The 18,567-nt window shown below is 39.1% G+C and overlaps 1 protein-coding gene across 1 annotated transcript in view; it reads right to left on the reverse strand.

Annotated features, from left to right (window-relative positions):
- MAN2B2 (mannosidase alpha class 2B member 2) overlaps positions 1–16,240 on the reverse strand; it is a 31,899-nt gene extending 15,659 nt beyond the window's left edge. Inside the window, exons 1-6 of the mRNA XM_059817743.1 lie at positions 16,118–16,240; positions 12,388–12,534; positions 8,069–8,174; positions 5,494–5,666; positions 4,109–4,224; positions 2,933–3,110 (exon numbers count right to left, since the gene is read on the reverse strand). Of these exons, the coding sequence (XP_059673726.1) occupies positions 2,933–3,110; positions 4,109–4,224; positions 5,494–5,666; positions 8,069–8,174; positions 12,388–12,534; positions 16,118–16,240 (843 nt within the window). The remainder of the gene's footprint in view (positions 1–2,932; positions 3,111–4,108; positions 4,225–5,493; positions 5,667–8,068; positions 8,175–12,387; positions 12,535–16,117) is intronic.
- Between the last annotated feature and the right edge of the window lie 2,327 nt (positions 16,241–18,567).

Genomic DNA, 18,567 nt, shown 5'->3' on the forward strand with positions numbered 1-18,567 from the left:
TATGCATACATGCCTGGAAAGACGACCTCTGTTTCTTTTCACACTGCATTTCTCCCACTTAGCAGAAAATAAGTGGGAGAAAATAAGAAAATAAGTTCTTATTTTCTGCTCTTAAGAATGCTTACAGCTTTAGGAAGTGCTGAGGACATGATGTAAAACAAAACAATCTGGAGAGAGATCCCTGTAGTACAAATGTCACACAATGTGTTGCTGATGCCCCATCATGACAGTAGACTATAGTACTTCTGATGCTCGTCCAAATAGTTAAAAGAGGAGATACACTGTGTATTAAAGCCTCTTTTTTTTTTGAGCATGCTTGCACAACTTCTGCCTTCTGTTGAAGGTGTCTCAATACAGACTATCTGCACGTACAAACATTTAAAAAAAGACATAACTAATCACGCCTTTGTTCAACTACAATAGCTGAACAGAAAAATGAGAGTCAGTCAGCCATAGCACCATATGTATTCTTACAGTTATCAGTATTAGAGTATAGGCACAAAAACATGTTAAGAAACCTTCTCCACATAAAAAGGCCTCACTGAAGCCTTCCAACACTGACACCAGCTTAATGCATCCTCATCTTCACGTCTCTGCTTGAGATAGAAAACATTGCACAAGTCAGTCCTAATCTCATTTTCAAAATAAAGATGCTCCCAGCAATTTGCCTTCAAACCTTAGGAGGTGCTTGAAGAAATGGCCAAGGAGGATCTATTTTCTTTGCAATCCCATCTTTCACCCCAGCCTTTATCTGACGAGCTCAAGGAGTTTAACCTGATGAACCGAACCCATTCAACTCATGAATGAGATGGACCTGATAAGTTCAATTGAACTCAGAGGTGATTACTCTCCCCTCTCTTTCTCAGATATGAGTGCTACCCCTATCCCTTCCCCATTTACTAGGTGTTTCAGGTAAGGTCACTGTCACATCCTTTACGAATCCTAGTGCACATGCCTGTCCCTCAGACTTAACAGGGTATGTCACTGATCAGAAATGTGGAAATTCTACTTCCAAAACAGAAAAGTTCTTCCTAGGTACCCAGAGATGTTCTGCATACATATAGCAGGAACTGGAAAACAACTTCAAACTGGAATGAGCTACTAAAACGTATCAAATCAAATACTGAAAAGCACGGCAGTCAGTGCAAACCAGACTTCCTAATGTTGACTCCATTTAAATTTGTGGCAAAGAAGTAATATGTTTACCAGTCAAAACTACTTCATATTTACAAAGCACTACTTTCAAGTCATAATCCAAGAACACTTCCTCATAAAAAGTAGACACTTTGCATGACAGAAGGGGATGTGCGGGGCTGGTAGACTCTGCTTACACTGACACAGAGCATAGTAGCTGAGGAGCGCTGTAGCTCTGTAGAGAAAGGATATCCAGGAGAACCTACTGTAGTTAGTCATCACATCCACTCACTATCTGAACAAAACTTTGCACAAGAACGCTATACACTACTGTACAGTTAGTTCAGCCACAAAGGCCAAAAAACATCTCAAGGATCAGTTCCAGCCCTTAAGACAATTCCATACCCCCTCCTACATCTGCTGCTATGGTCTCTAGAGAGGCAGGTTTGAACTTTTACACTGCCCCACAGCCCAGTGCCTCCTCCTGCACAACTAGGTGCTTCAGAGCATGAATGGACATGTGTTTGTCCATATAACTCATCACAAAAGTGCCAATAGTCTAGATGTGAGGTCTGACCTTAAATGGGAAAGTGTGTATTTCCTGATTTTTTAACTGAAGGGGAAAAAAAAAAAATCCAAGTACTCCAAACGATTTGTAATCACCAAAAAATAGCTAAGCTTAGCTATAGAGGTATCTGTATATCTATTTCTCTCTACTTCTTTACATAGCACTATGAATGAGTAACAAACTTTTATTACTTTGTTTAAAGCTCATTATCACAAGCATACAAATCAGGAAGTCAGAGACCGAAATTTTCTTACATTTCTGCAAAACTGCAAGTTTGGATCTAGACGTTTGGAATTTGTGCTATTCAAAACTCTCTCCTCCCCATTCCAGCGTAACTTTCACTATAGTGCTACTACAGAGTATTATATCCCACTTCTCCCCTCAACCTCTACCAAAAAAAAAAAAAATTCAATATAAGCAACAGTGTCACAAACACAGGAGAAAAACAAATCAGTGACTCAAAGCTGCATCAGTCAGAAAATGTTTGTTCTCTTTGCCACAACAGATATTATGGTGAAATAGCCACCTTAAGAAAACACATCATCCTTTAATATTGTAATTATGAGACCTACAGCATCCATCAAAATTGAAAAACAGACTGTACATTCAGTTTAGGCAAAGTTATTCTTTTCTAAGGACTTAAAAATAGTGAGAGCATATCAGTGCTATGTGTACGTGTAGGACGTAATTAACACAGCATATTGCTGAAAAAATTGTTTGGATGACCAAGCTGGGATATTCTTATGTTTCTAACTAAAATACAAAGACCGTATAAGAAAATGATTACACAACAGTTAGAAAAGACCTTGTCTACCTAATGCATAATACATTTTCTTGTAATGCTATCATTTTTGCTAACATAATTATGTTGTGCTAAGCAGTTATGTAAAAAGAGCATTTAAATACAGAAAACAAGGAGATGAAAAAGGAAGCAACATTGCAATATATAGTGTCAAAATTGTAAAGATAACCTCTTGTGAAACATTTCTTTCTATATTAAGTAGGGTGGAAGACTTGGTAGACAGCTGGCAGAATGTACAAGGAAGTTCTACTTTTTAAAAATCATTACTAATCAGACATTTGGACCCCACTTATTAGAAAAACACTTTACCGACATGTGGTTTGTACTTGCATTTTTGCAGTACACAGTGTAGCAAAGTGCCATCTTCCTACTGTTCATACTGTAGGTGTACTTGCCACTTTTAAAGCAAATGCTGATCATGCACTTACCCATGGCCACAAAACATCACTTGTTCGGAACCAAGCTGCTCTCTCCTTAATGTTTGCCACCATGGTTTGTGCATACAGATGGATGTTAGTATCTGTAACAGGGAGACTCATGTTTGGATAAACACCATCTTTTGGTGGATCTGGGAAAGCTGCAATTCCATTCCAATAAAATCCTGATCTAAGTAGAAGGAGAAAGCAATAGGTTATAAACAGGATTTATTCAACTGGGAAAAACACATCAAAAGGTGCTGGGATAAAATGCAGACACACCAATAATAAGAAGGGGAAAAAAATCAGTTTGTATTCATTGCTAGTATTTAGAGTATAGTGTTTATTTGGGGGTGGAGGTAAGGGGAAGGTTGTCCAATTTTCTTTTCACACTATGCAACTTTCCAAGTCCCTGCTGCTTGCTGGCGTAGAACAAAGAAATCATAGGACAAAACAGCAAGCTTTGTAACAATCAGGATGTTCCCACAAGTAGACTTCGTTTACAAAGAGTATTTTACTGGATAAGCCAGTGAGCAAAATAAAGTTTTCAAAAGCTCTCTGATCTTTTTCACTAAGTAAATGGAAAATTTTAGTCGCTTTAGTTTACACACAGATAATATACACAATCTCAGCCCAATATAATGCTGAAAATCTCCCACAGAAAATCAATTAGCAATAGCCACTTCCATACTGAGCTTCCTGGAGTTTTTAAATCTTAACTTTCCAGGCAGAGAAACAAAAAACGCAGTCCTGCTTTGGACATCTTCTGTTTACAGCAATTGATTTGTTTTACTTTTTTTTTTTTTTTTTTTTTTAATAAGGACTGGCATGATATATATATGTAGATGAAAGCAGTACTGGTCCAAGCCTCCTGGTGCTGGAAAACATTATTTTTAAAGTCTGTCGATATTTTGAAGTATTTTTAATGCCTGTCAGTAGTAAGTGTCACTTTTGAGCATTCAATTGTGAGGTACTGAGCAAACTTCATGTATTATGGTGCATAGCCGGGGGTTCTTAATAATTCTGACTCAGATCTACAGAGTCTAGATGTCTCCTTGACCTGACACACATCAGGAGAAAGCAGTAGAATACTGTTGAAAGAAAACAATAAAAGAAAATGCTTAAACTCCAACAATATAAACTCTCAGAAGTGATCAATATTTCTGTCCATCTGGGAAATCTTCAGACCTGTTTGAAAAAGGTATTTGTGAAGGGGTACAGTAGCTGTACTGATCCATAACATGGGTGAAGATCTCCTGTCTTTCAGATAAGGAAGAAGAGCCCTGCCATACAAACTGAAGCTTCTGGAAAACAAAAACAGTAAGAAACCATTAGCTTTGATGACAAGCACAGAAATACCATCATTAACAACTTAAGACTTCAGAGTGCCCATCTTCCTTTCCACCACTTGTAATACTTTAAGTGCTTTTACTTAAGACCAGTCAATGGCACCCCAAGCAGGGTCACATACTATGTATAGGAGGTTATAGTGTTGCCTCTTTCTATTTGAATTGATGGAGAAGGAGAGGAGGCAGCACACTGCCAGCATACTGCTAAAATCCAGATGTAAGCCTAGCTTATCACAGGCATTACATCTCACTTGTTTCAGTGGAAGTTGAACGCCTCTAAGCTAGGAAAGACCCAGATGTAGTCTGGATTGCACTGTAGTCAGTGGGAATCAATGTTTAATCAACTGAAACATAATTCTTACAGTTTTGGAAGCCTCCAGACTGTCAAGTGCGAGAAAAAAAATTAGATGGGAAAAGATTGTCAAAAGCTCATAAAATTCTGCTCAAAAGCAGAAAGGAAGTATCACAATTCACTGGAAACAGAAGGTAGTAGGTCCTGGCTTCACCAAATTTAACTGGAATTCTGGTGTCTTCTTCAGAGACACTTGAATTTCATCCAAGATTCATAAAAACTGCCTAATGCCCAGCTCACACTCGTCAAAGCCCCTTATTTTTTCATAATTTAGTGTGTAAAACGGATGACAGATCAGGATCCAACATTGTGATATGAAAAGAAAAACATTTACTGTGTAGGGGACACTGTGCGAGAGAAGGCAGAACATGAAGCAAAAACTGAATTCAGCAAAAAAAGGATTAGCTGCCACTGTAACTGACCTCGTATTATCACTTTTACAGACAAAAATAAATGTTCCAAGCATGACAACCACCATACCCAAACATACACACTACACTTTAAAACAGTCTATATAAAAACCAACATACCTAAGATTTCCTCAGGGGAAGCTGAAACCCATTCTAGATGCCTCCAGTTCCGACACTCCTAATTCAATATCAACTTATGCCTTGCCCAACTGCTCGCATTTTGTGTCTCCTTCAGGCTAGACTATACTTTATCCTTGACCAGAAATCATGAAGATGCTACTTGACCATATTGTACAGATTCAATATATTTCAGTATTACCACATGCAATCAGCACGTCACTTTTCGAGAAGAAATACTTATGTTTTCTTGTACAGATCAGAGCGATGCTTATCTTAATGTCATGGTTTAGATTACTGTAAGTAGAGGCTGATAATGGGTTCCTTTCCTAAGGGTATTTTTACCTTGTTTTTCTGCATGTCAGCCTTCAGATCATAGTCAATCCGAGAAATAAGATGAGCATTAAAACCAGCCAGAGCAAAAAGAGTTGGTGTTGTAGCTGAAGCTCCAAAAGGATCAACGTGCCAAGAAAACTGAGGCCTGATCCCAAAAGTTTCATACAAAAATCCATGGCCTTCTGCAAAGCAAAATTTATTTACATTAGGAACACTTTAACAAGTTCATTTTATAAATTTAATAGGCATATAGTATTGCAGATAAGCACTTAAAGGATAGCTCTTCATTGCTGTTTTCCAAAGCATTTAAAGTTTCAGGAATTTAATGATTCACAGCAGAAAGTTTCACACTGACAAAATTTATTTTGCTATGTCAACTATAACTTATTAACATCATAAAAGATTAATAACAAAAAGGAATTGTGATTAAAGACAGGCCTGGAAAAAAGTACTTAGATTCAGATTAGGTTAAGGCTAATAGCCAGGTTGGAGACTGCATGAAAACAACAAGCTGGGGTTTAGTTTGTGTTCGCTCAAATCATAGCACCCATTCTCAGAAAATTTCAGTCTCATATCAATGACAAAGGGACAGAGAAGTCATCCAGTAAACAAAACAAATATGAATGCAATCCTCAATTAAAAAAAAGGAAAAAGCTAAAGGTTAATAGCAACCTTGATACAAGATGATATTTACAACCAATGTTATTAATTTTGTATTGAAATTAGTTTCAAGAGAAGAAACCCCCAAACCAGAAAGACCAGACAACAGAATAAACTCAGACAAACCATTTAAGTGAAAGCAAAACAAACAGCTAAACAGTAGATTTTATTCAAAATGCCAGTATATTGCACTGGGATTCTCACCATAAAAAAAAAAAAAAAAAAAAAAAAAAAATTGGCAGATCTTAATTTCATAGTTCTGGAATTGTGCTCAGAACTATTTGAAAATACAACCATATCTTCCCCATTTTAGACTAACTCCATTCCAAATTGTAGTATCACATTTAAATAACTGAGGTTGCAAGGTATTCTCTTTTCACTTCATCTTTCCCATGGTTAATGTCTTCTCTAGTGAAAATATTCACAATGTGTTTATTTTAACTCTTGTGACTGAAGCACATTTTAGGCAGAGTTTGCTAGGCTATTCCAAAACACAGCTGGCTGGACAGCCAGGAGAAGACACAAAATGTAGACCCTGAAAGTCTGCACTGGCTTTGTCTTCTTAAGATGAACTCCACACACAATGCAAGGATATGTTTTTTTGTTTGTATGTACTCATACTTCAACTGAGCAGAGGGCTTTCAGGAAAAATAAATGGGGATTTTAAAATACATTAATGTTTTTGTTCCTGCTGAATACATTACCAAACTTTAATTTTCTTTTTAAAAAAATTTATGTTTATACACAGAATGAAATATTAAATTACAAATAATGGTTTTTGCAGCTAACTCCAATGAAAGAAAGAGCTGTATTTGCATTTAACAAAAGGACTCTTCAGTCAATATTAGTGATTTCTTTGGAGAAGTCCTGGGTTCAGTGTACTAAGACCATATAACAGCCTTTAAACACAGGAGTCAGATGAGGAAAAAAAAAAATGTTCATCCCCTCTCTGCCTCTTGGCCGGTGTGTGATGTGGTGACATAAGCAGCTGCTGTCCCTGAGCTCCTGATAAACACTGACAAGCAAGGAACAAGGCCAGTGGTGCTGCACAGTCAGATTCAGGAAATGATAAAAGTGTTTTCTGACCCTTTACTCTCCCATGTTGAAAGCTGCCCAGAGTGTAGCCCTGAAACGGGCAGGGTTTCTATCAGCCATGACAGACAGCTGGTGCTAATACATCCCCTCCCGCCCCAAAAAAGCATGCTACTCCCTCATGGCATATTATAGGCATCTATAGCACAGTTCTAGAATGATTTATCCCGTTCTTTTTTCGTTAACCATATGGAGATAAACCTAAATACTAAAAGACTCTTTAAACCATCAGATGGAGAGGTGTAACACATAAATGGCTGCAAGCAGTAGTCAGAAGATTAAAATGGGAAATAATGCATCTCTTGGAAATATGCGCCTATTTCTAACAGGCTGCTGATCATGAATACAAATGGGAGTTTCTTCACCAAGCAAGTCTTTCAACTAAGTTCAGATGACCTCAGTGACATTCTACGGCCCACGTTCTGCAGAAGACTTTGCCTAAACGATACAACCTCCCCACACTCTGAATTGCTACCAGGTATTTTCTTCTAGAGTGTTTCATACCCTCAGTTTCACCCAGGAGCTTAAGCTCTCAAACATACACACACAAAACAAAGGCCTCTGCTCCAAAGCAGTTTATAACTGACATTATTTAAACTGCAAGCCAGCTTTCAGTAACACTTCTGCTTACTGCAGAATTGTTGTGTTTGTTTCATTTAAAGCAAAGATTTCTATACAGATAACCCACCATCAAGTAAAAAATAAGAGATGCTTTAATCAGTTCTTAAAGAGTAAGAAAATAATAGCAATCTTGGGGTGGAGAAATGAAAAACAAACAAAACGCCCAAGGTCATAACAATGAAAAATAAAAGTTAAATGCAAGTATGCATACCCGTCAACTGTAAAATTTGATCATCAATTAGTGTCACAGCTTCATCATGCATCACTTGCCCTCCAATGACAAATTCCAGTCGTCCCTCCTGAAGCAACTGATGGACCTACGATATTGAAATTAAGACAGAGAACACAAACATCATTTCAGTCTTATCCAAAAAGGCTGCAAATTCATTTCAGATCACAGCACATTACCTAGACACAACACTTGTAAAGAAGGTATCCAGGACAAAAGTGGGATAAAAGGCTGTCTGTACTGAGTGCTATCAAAAGGAGAAGAAAGGAAAAAAAAGCATATTAATGCGCTGCACTTTGCATTGACTTACCCAGCTTACACTGAAACCAGGCAGCAGGCACAAAGGATGCACTGCCAGGTAGACCCTGACCTTCTGGTGTTTCTCAGTAGGGCTGTTACTGTGCCTTTACACTATCTAAATACCAGACTTGTCCCCATAGACTGCACTGGCAGCAGCCTAGGATCCTGCCTCAAGGCAGCTAGAGCTGGAGGATTAAAACAGAAGATACTAGTGCTTCTCTGGAAGTCTTCCTCCTGCTGCATCTGTCTTGGCTTAGGGAAGGCACTGGGTGGCTGGATGAGAGAGCAATATGCAACCCCAAGCAAGCAGCAATGGCCAGGATCCCAGGGTTTCCTTCAGTCTACTACCTCTGTAAGAGTTTGGAGACTGAGATCTGTGGGATCCAGGAGGGAGACAGTGTGCCATCACACCACGGCCACAAACACATCCCTTCTACTCCGCATTCATCTACCTTGCCTTCAGAGCCTGTACAGGTTGCTCAACTTGTGAGACAGAATGCTTTATTAAGAAATAGTTATTCCACATGTAGCAGGTTTGCCTGCCTGATAAACCCACTGCTAACCTTCATTTCTGGTCTCTTTCTCCTAGTTTAAAAACTGTCAATATATTACAACCTGTTCAACTGTTCAAGGTTTTTCTGGTTTTTTTTTTTTTTTTTTTTTAATTTCAGCCACTAGAAACAACAAGTATGCTGACAAGCACAGCTTTCAGCAAGTGTGCTGGATGAAGGGGTGGGTGGTGTTTGGAGGGAGGGAGTAATAGTCTGTGTCCCTTTCTAGAAGTGTTTGGGAGTCTTCTGTTTTTATTATAGTTACCTCACCAGCTAGAACTTCAAAGATACCTCAAATTTCCAACAAAGAAAGTTTATATAAATATGTATTTAATCTCCACCTCTTTTTTTTTTTTTTTTTTTTTTTTTTTTTTCAATCTGTCATGTAGGATGCCAGTTCCAGAGCTATTATGTTTATTTCCCCAGGAACCTTCAGTGAATGCCCCTGTGTCTGCTCAGATACGACGCCAGATTGTCAATTTTGATTATAATCATTTCTCTCATTCACAATGTTGTGAAAACGCTTCAGGGCTCAGCATTCATAAATTAGTTCCAGCCGACTGTGGTGACTGATTAGCGTGCTGGGAGACCAGATAACTGATATCTGGTGTCAGCACAGAACTGGTCCTGACCTACATGAAAAGCATCTGTGGCTATTATTTCCCATTTAGATGGATGTCCAAAAAAGATACCTCTGATCCAAACTTTGGGCCATGGAAACGTTTTTTTAATGTAAGTTTTGTGGAACTACTGAGAGGCTGAAAACACAAGAAAAAGAATTCAAGTAATTTAAATAATATCCAATCCTAGAAAAAAAATAAAAAAGAAAACAATATCTCTAATGACAAGCACTTTTGCTGACCAGAACTGGGCAAAAGGAAGGAGGATCTGAGGCAACAGACACAGCAGGAGGCTGCTACAGTGATAGAACATATCTGTGGTCCTTGGGACAACTACTACCATCCTTACATCAACTCACCCTTACAAACCAGATAGAAGTGGCTACACATCTTTTTTCCCCTACTTAAAACACCCAGACATCAAGCCAGGGTAAGGTAATAGGAATGGTTCACACAAGAAAACACTGTGGAAATAACATGCACTGAGAACTAAGAGGTTCATATCTGGCTGAATACTGCTGCAATACATTTACTATATATTTTCTTGTCTGAATTGTAAAATCAGCTTCAGTACCCAGGCTGTACCTTTTACTAGTTTTTAATGCTACCGCTCTAATCCAAAGCGGACATTCCAAAAGAAACTAGAATTAAATCCTATATTCCAAGTAAAATACTAAATTAAGAAAAATAATGGCAAAATTAAAACCAGAGAGCCTGTACTACAGAAAATCATTAATGCTAGAGTTCAAGTGGAAAAAGCAGGACAGTAACCAGAGTGACCTAATTTCAAGGCCCAGTATTTGCAACTTGCTGATGTTAAAAACATGCCACTTACCAGCAAGCATCATAGCTCTTAAATATTACTAGAGATTAAATGTTTGACACACAGGTTTAAGAAGAATTTGGTTTTAATAGTTTTCAGATAAGCAAATATAAAGTAACTAGATAACTGACTAAAAATGCATAAAAGCAACAATTATCAGTAATTAGGCTAGGAAATTAAAGGTTGAATCATATGTACTAATTCTGCACTACTGAGGTCAAATGTGATACACATTTACTCATCTGGATTCCACATAATAGCTAGAATGGATATTAAAAACACGGGCCTTTACTTTATATTTGGGTTACAACAGCATAACATACCTGAAATAAGATCAACTTACCTTAGAAAGTTAGAGTACTCTTCTGTACCTGCACAAAGTAGTTCCTATGCTATTTTTTTTTAATTCCCCCACCTCAGACTTACAGTACAGTTTTCTAATTAAAAACAGACAAGAAAATTGTCCTGCAACAGGCAAGTATTGGCAAAGTGCTCACACAAAAACAGTGAACGCCCTATAGACAGCAAAACAGAATCACAGAATCATTAAGGTTGGAAAAGACCTGTAAGATCATCAAGTCCAACCATCAATCCAACACCACCATGCCCATTAAACCATGTCCCACAATGCCTCATCCACATGTTCCTTGAACACCTCCAGGGATGGTGACTCTACCACCTCCCTCGGCAGCTTATTCCAGTGTTTCACCACTCTCTCAGTAAAGAAATTTTTCCTCATATCCAGCCTAAACCTCCCCTGGTGCAACTTGAGGCCATTTCCTCTTGTCCTGTCGCTAGTCACTTGGGAGAAGAGACCAACACCCACCTCTCTGCAACCCCCCTTCAGGTAACTGTAGAGCGCAATAAGATCTCCACTCAGCCTCCTCTTCTGCAGACTGAACAACCCCAGTTCCCTCAGCCACTCCTCATAAGACTTGTGCTCCAGATCCCTCACCAGCTTTGTTGCCCTTCTCTGGACACGCTCCTCAATGTCCTTCTTGTAGTGAGGGGCCCACACAAAGGTCAGCTGCACACGGGTTGTAAACTATTATTTAAATACTAAACGTTACAGAAAATTCAGAATTCTGTGATTCTGTGAATTTAGTAAAGGACTAGGTTAAAAAAAAAAACAGACAAGAGGTGTCTTTTTTACATGATGTTTTAAACATCTAGCACTTTAAACAAACTGAAATGTAAAGTACTGCAAGTAATATGCTGCTGTTGGCTGGATCCTGGTAACAAAACAGATGATGGAGTTCTGAGTGAGTACCTATGGGAAGTTGCACCTGTATATCCTCTGGTTTTAGGGTCCAAAACTTAAACATCTTGCATTGCAATGCAACACATGACAAGCTGCCAGGCTATCAGCCCAGTCTTTGATTTCAGAATGTTTGTTTCACACCAGAGGAAAGAAGAAATGACAAGTAAAAACTTCACAGTGTCTTTACTAGGAAAAAAAATAATCCTCAAATTAAAGCTCTAAAGACTGAAAGGGATCACAGCTTATAAATGAACAAACCCAAGAAACAGTTATTGCTGTTGAATCTACAGTCACCTCTGTTGCATTATCCTTGTTTACACATGGCAGGTTTTTAAGAAGTACTTAAACAGAAAGAAAAAAAGTTCCTTCTTGTAAGCAGCATTAGGCAGCAGTTTATGAGCTTCAGATGTTTAACAGATATTGGTGCAGCCTCTTTCAGAATCACCCACATCTTATACTAGCATGCCCCCAAAGAAGAAAGTCACGGATGAAACAAGAACTGTAAAGTGTAAAGAGTCTTCAGTGCAAAGGTTACTACCTCCTACTGCTCTAATCCATAGCTGGGGTTTTAATCTCTTGCATCCGCCTTTAGAGTTAAGGTCCTTTTCATAGGACGTACCAGATTCAGAGACAGTTTACACATGACCTGGGTAAAAAGCAAATGGTGAAGTACTTTGCCCCTCCCTGCCCCCTGAAAAGAATGTGAATTCTTTGTTAGCAGGAAGTATGGCTCTAGTACAACTTACTTGCTGCTTGTGTGTATCTGTGGCTACTGCATCCCACCAGAGTCGAAAGAATTCCTGCTCCACAGCAATAAATTTGCGCTGCTTTCCTTTCATTAGCTCTTCTACAACGGATGTGTAGACATTTGCTGCATAAGCATGCATACTTTCCTGCAAAAAAAAAAAAAAATGTAGAAAATAAACTCTGTTTTGCCTATATTAAATGGATTGTTTTGAACACTCATTGGGCTTGAGAAAAGAGAGATCAAAAATCTCACATTTGTTGCACACTTCCTTTATACACTCAGAAAGACCGAGTTGTCTCTGATTACGTACAGCCCATGTGCCCTTCTGCTCCAAAGTACATCTTCTGACTGGGGACCTGACTAGGTCATGGTGTAGTTTCCCCCAGGATCTGCAGATATCAATACAAACTGTCTTTCTGATATACTGGGAAGAGCTCCCCCTATCCCTCATTGCTTACCTTAAATCAGTAATGCCATAAATGATAAGACTTTGCACCAACATAGTTTAAAAACCCATATGCACATTATATTCTTTCATTTCTGTTCTTCTTCTGATGGCCTGAATTATCAGAATTGTTTCTTCAGAGTGAGTATGACTCCGTGCTGCAGGTGTGCATTGCCGGTATAGCACAGTGATACATACAGTGTAAATTAAGCTATTATGGCCCTAGAAGTTTCAGTCATGAAAAATAACTCCATTCTGCTTGATGTTTTAGGATAAAGTAAAACCAAACTGGCAAAGGACTCTTAGAATGAGTTTGACTGTTGACGTAGAATCATCCAGAATCTGTGCATCTATCCTACGTCCTAAAGCAACTTGTATTCCAGAATGAGGCCTATGGATTTTATTGAAATGCAAATATGACGGCTGTATCCATCAAATAACCTATCACATGGTTATATCCTATCCTATGGTATCAAATGAACAACATCACATTAATTCTGAAGTCGTGCACATGAAGATACTTCATGTACACTTATCCTTGCCAGAACAACTTCTGCTGAACAGTTCCGGTCTTCCACCCTTTACTTAATTTCAGTGATATACAATGTTTAAAGGCAACAGCAGAGATCCTAGAATTTCCTGGAACGTCTGTGTTTTCTTGTAACAAAGTTATCTGCATGTTATAGCACAGTTACTTTCAGACTAACCACAACATTTTTCCGCTTAAACTACTGGTACTCACTTGAGAATGCACACCACAATACATACACATACATCTGAAAGTGATTGACATATAGATCTCTCACCCACATAAAAACTAATGGGCATGATATGTAAAATATGAATCCATAGTTTTAATCTAGGCAAGTTTCCTATATGAAAATCACATTTTGAAATAAGAGGGGGATGATGGGATCCAAATCAGAAATGAACTTTTCTTAACCCCTTGCTTTCTACAACTGAAATCCAGCAATCTTTGTAAAAATGCTAATGTGTCATTAGAAAATGGAAAACATTTGAGGGTAGGAGGAATGGCTTGAAATAGTGTAGTGGTTATCTAAATAATTACTTGTTCAATGATTTCTTGATCAGTTCTTAAGGGCTTTTTAAAATCAAGATTATGATTAGATGCTTAATACAATGTGAAATTTTAATTAAGGGAATAGCTTTTAAGTTTCACTAATACTCAACAGTGACACATTCAACTGTTTGCTAAGGAATTTTCATTTTTCACTGGCAATTGGCTACAAACAATACATCCTAAAATCCAAGTATATGTACAATGGTTACAACATCAGGCTCAATTTTAGTTCTTAATAGTTAAGTGGAGTACACTAGATTTTAAGAGCTGAACAAGGACTTTTCAAATTTAACACAATACTAAAATATTCTGTGTGGTAACTTACTGAAAATATTTTCTTGAGGTATTTTGGAGATTAAGGCAAGGCAGTCTTTATTCCAACTCATACTACGCTGGAACTAAGCGGTAAGATAATACCCAATCCTACAAAGTTTATAAACCCCAGTCATCTGGATGGAAATTGAAAATAACTGTTCTCACAAACCAGGATACTTGCAAGCAACAATAAGAATTTCCTTTCCAATTCATATCCTCTATCAGCTAATAAGATACTCTGAAACAATAAGCAGTGATCCAGTATAAATGATCAGGTAAGATTTTACTTATTTAAATACAGATTTTAAACTTCTACCATGATGTAAAAATTGTTTTGTACTGTACTCTAGACAATGGTGAGGTGTCTTTCACATCTCTGGTAAGACATATCAGTGAGACAGCACATCTCAGGTTAAGTTGTGGTACCACTGTTATTATCAGATTGCAACAGATAGCTTGCTTTCAGAGGAAGAAAAAAGAAGTTTTGTTATACATCCAATGCTGGAATTGTCCATCAATACTATAATTTCCAGCACATGATGAAGATTGCTGCTCTGATATCATAAACAAAATGCTTATTTTTCACATTATAAATGGAGAAATGAAACCCTAAAAAATTGTATATTGTCAGTCATGAGTGAAACCTAGTAACTAAGCAAAACAAAAACGTAAAATAGGTTGGGATCACATTAGTATTCCACAGAGAATTACCTTCAGGTTTCACTTTACTACAGAAGCATTTGAAATGATCCACAGGTAACCTCTGTGGTTTTTGACTACAGGAATTGCTGATGCTTGGGATTTAATTGCAGAAGAACTGAGGCTTCAAGCAATTGCCTCTTCTCAAAAATAATAATAAAAAAATAATAAAATATGTGTTTCATTTCTCTTGGAGGAGATCTTCGACCACTAACTGACCCTAAATAAAAATTAGTTTTGTATTCTCTTATGCAATTTCTGATTAGGAGTTTGAAGTATTAAAGGAGAAATTCACTAATCTTTCCTAAAAAGGGAAGACAAAATACATGCACAGCAGAGACTCCTTGGTGAGCCATTAGGTTTTTTTATTACAGTTACTCTTAAACATCTGATGCCATTTCACTCTAGCGAGTGAAGTATCCACAGCATCTTTCACATAAATGAAAGGAATTCATACTAATGAAGAAGGATTCAGGATTTTGACTAACAGATATAAAAGGTATTAACGCCCCACGAGATGCAGATTTTGCTCTGCGTCTCATGTATTTAGCAAAAATTACTTTGCTACTACACTTCCATGGCACTAGGCTCCCACTCCAGCCATCGAGGTCCTAGGGTCCTGCTCTCCTCTCTAAGAAAAGACACAAAGTTTTCCTGGGGTTTTGGCTTAGTAACAAGATAAACAAAAAGACCAAGAAAATCTGCCACATAATGAAAGCGCACCAACAAACAGATTGAAGATTTTCCTTTTTAAAAAAAAAAAAAAAAAAAAATCCATCAGGAGCATCCTGCAGAACACAGGCACACACAAACCCCAAAGTCATGGGCACAGCTCGGAAGCTAACCGTGTCTCCTCCATACGCTCCCGAAACACCAGGTGATGGAGCACACTTCTGGACAGCCTTAGGGCAGGAGATGCACCTGACAAGGATTTACGCGTTTCTCTGCAGGCGGGTAGGTGTTGGGACAGGAGCTGGCAGACCCCCCGCAGCCAGCGTGACACGACGCCGGGGAGCTTTGCGAGCTTGCCGGCGCTCAGGGAGCTGCGCTGAGGTGGGCCAGCGCAGAGGCTCGGCCCCACCAGCCGCCAAGCCCACCCCTACCCCAGCGGCCGCCGGGCCGCCCCGGGGGGGAAGGCGGCCGCGCCGTTATCCACCCCGGCCAGCCTCGCTCCGCAGGGGCCCCCACCTGCACGGTGTAAACCCAGCCGACGTCCATGTGGCTGTGGGCGACCACGAAGGCCCGCAGCTCCCCCCGGCCGTCGGCCCGCGGCAGGAGGCCGAAGAGCAGGAGAAGGAGCGGGGGGCGCATGGCGGCTCCGCGGGCTCCCCGCCGCGCTTCCGCGTCCCGCCGCCCCGGCACCGCCTCCCGGCACGGCGGCCCCGGGGCGGGGAAGCAGGGGCTGCGGCGCCGCGGCACCGCCTGCACCGCGCAGAGCCGTCAGGCTGGCTCGTCAAGAGGAGCTGCTTTGTTTAAAAAAAAAACAAAACCACCCCCCCACCCCCCCCCCCCCCAAGAGTTTTCCTTTAAATGAGAGGATTTCGAGGCACGAGGGGTGACTTCGTCTCAGCCCCGAGATGCTCTGCAGGTCTTTGAGATGCCTACAGCAGGGAGCAAGAGCCAGCCAAAACCACAGCCCCTGGGAGGTCCTGGTGGCTCTTGTTGATAACTCTGGGGCTGGTTTTCTTACAAAACTAGAGTGCTCAGAGAGATGTTGAGTTCCGCATCTTGGACGACTATAAATCCTTATGGGGTTTTTTGAGGAAATTCTTTTGAAATGAATGTGAGTTCTTTATTTCAGGGTATAACAGTTCATTATGGATTACTGTCTGCATTGTTGAAGTTGTAGCAAGACTAAATCTTATTTTATGTGGTTGACCTTTTGATCCCATTTAAATTGGTGTTATGACTTGTCTTATTGCTGTTAGCAAGAGGTGGACCCTGTGCTGAGAACCGAAAACGTAGACTCTTGCATCTGCATAAAGCCCTACTGAAAAGGAAAAAAACCCCAACCCATAGTTAAAAAATGTTATAGGGTAATGTAGCCCAAACAATCCCCTCAGAAATTTTGTCTGCAGTTGCACCAGTTTCTGCCCAATCTATCATTGTGCTATTAAAAGCCAAAATAGATTAAAGTATTTTTTAAATCTTTGACTCTTTTCAACACACAGTAGCGTAATTTGACTACACTGCTTAAGTTCTAGTTTGAATAAATTACATGCTTTTAACATCACAATCCTGAAATGACAAAAAAATATCATACCAAGGTCTTAGCTCATTTCCAACAGTGCAAAAGCAAAGGACATCAGACGAAGGTGGTACCTGCTCCCACCTTCAAGTTTGTCTGTTGATTTAGCATTACTAGTTTCCAAACCTAGTTAAACCAGTCATCTCTCTGAAGGAAACAATCACAAATAGCTTAAGGGTGTCCATCTACAGACTTATACTGATAAAAGTAAAAGATTAATTCATATTGGACTAGCTGGCACTTGGGTGCAAATTAACCCATCTCAATATTCAAGATACCTGTAGAAACAGATCACACACTGTAAATGTGATTTGCATCTATCCCCTCATTTTAGAAAGAGGAAAAAAAAATGCGTGCTGCATTACACGCCAAACTGGGTGAATTTTTAAACATACAAAGTTTTGTAAATGTTTGAAGTCCAGAAAGAAAAATGCTATGTAAGTCAGTAATACTGAGTTGAACAGCATAAAATTGCTACACTTCATAAAAATTAAATCTAATATGAATAGATTCTCCCAGAACAGGGACCTTGTTTGCTAATTAACGTGGTAGACTAGAGCTTCCTCCAAAAATAAGAGGCTAACACTGGAATGCTAAGGTTAACTTTATTTATGACAATACCTTGTTATGAAGAGCAATCAAGGTCTGTAGGTTATTTGTAGAGGGAGTTAGTATCACTGTAAGCAGCTGGGAGAAGCTTTACTTTAATACAGCTCTATGATACTCTCTTTTTCCGCAAATCATCAGCTTAAACCTTTTCAGTTCCAAGAAAGCTAGTGCACATCCAGCAAACATATGACTTAGGGATATATATACACACACTGTCTAAATGAACTGGTGTTCTTTTACCTCAGAAAGCATTACAGTCTTTGTAATTTAGGTGAAGTTCTCAGGAAAGCTTAAGTGTTGGCATTTTGCTTTGTTTCTAAAAGTAGCTGAGAATGTTTGCAGAATGTTACTCCCATTTTAAACCTATTTCCTTCAGAAAGTGTAATTGTCCTCCTTATTCTTTCACAAAGGCCACAGCTGATGCTGTTTTGGATGCAGTGGAGAGGAATATAAATATTTGAACAGAATAGTTTTATTAGGAAAAATTGAATCAAACTGCCCACATTTTACACACCTAAAGGTGTCAGAAGGGTCTTCACTTGCTGCAAAAAGGGATGAATGTGGGTATATCAAGTAGAATTTATGCTGAAAATAATGCCTCCCCACCATTTACATACCATTTCACAAATAGCGAAAAGCTAGATGGAGGAGCCAGTGTAATTGTGCCATGACAGCTGCCTACATTGATATTTTATCCTCTTGTTGGCTCCTAATCTCTTCATATGGCTTGATTATAGTCTTTCTGTATTATTTCTTAAACTTTTGTCATTTGCCTATACAA

Source organism: Gavia stellata, chromosome 5 (genome assembly GCF_030936135.1).
Source record: "Gavia stellata isolate bGavSte3 chromosome 5, bGavSte3.hap2, whole genome shotgun sequence".
NCBI lineage: Eukaryota > Metazoa > Chordata > Aves > Gaviiformes > Gaviidae > Gavia > Gavia stellata.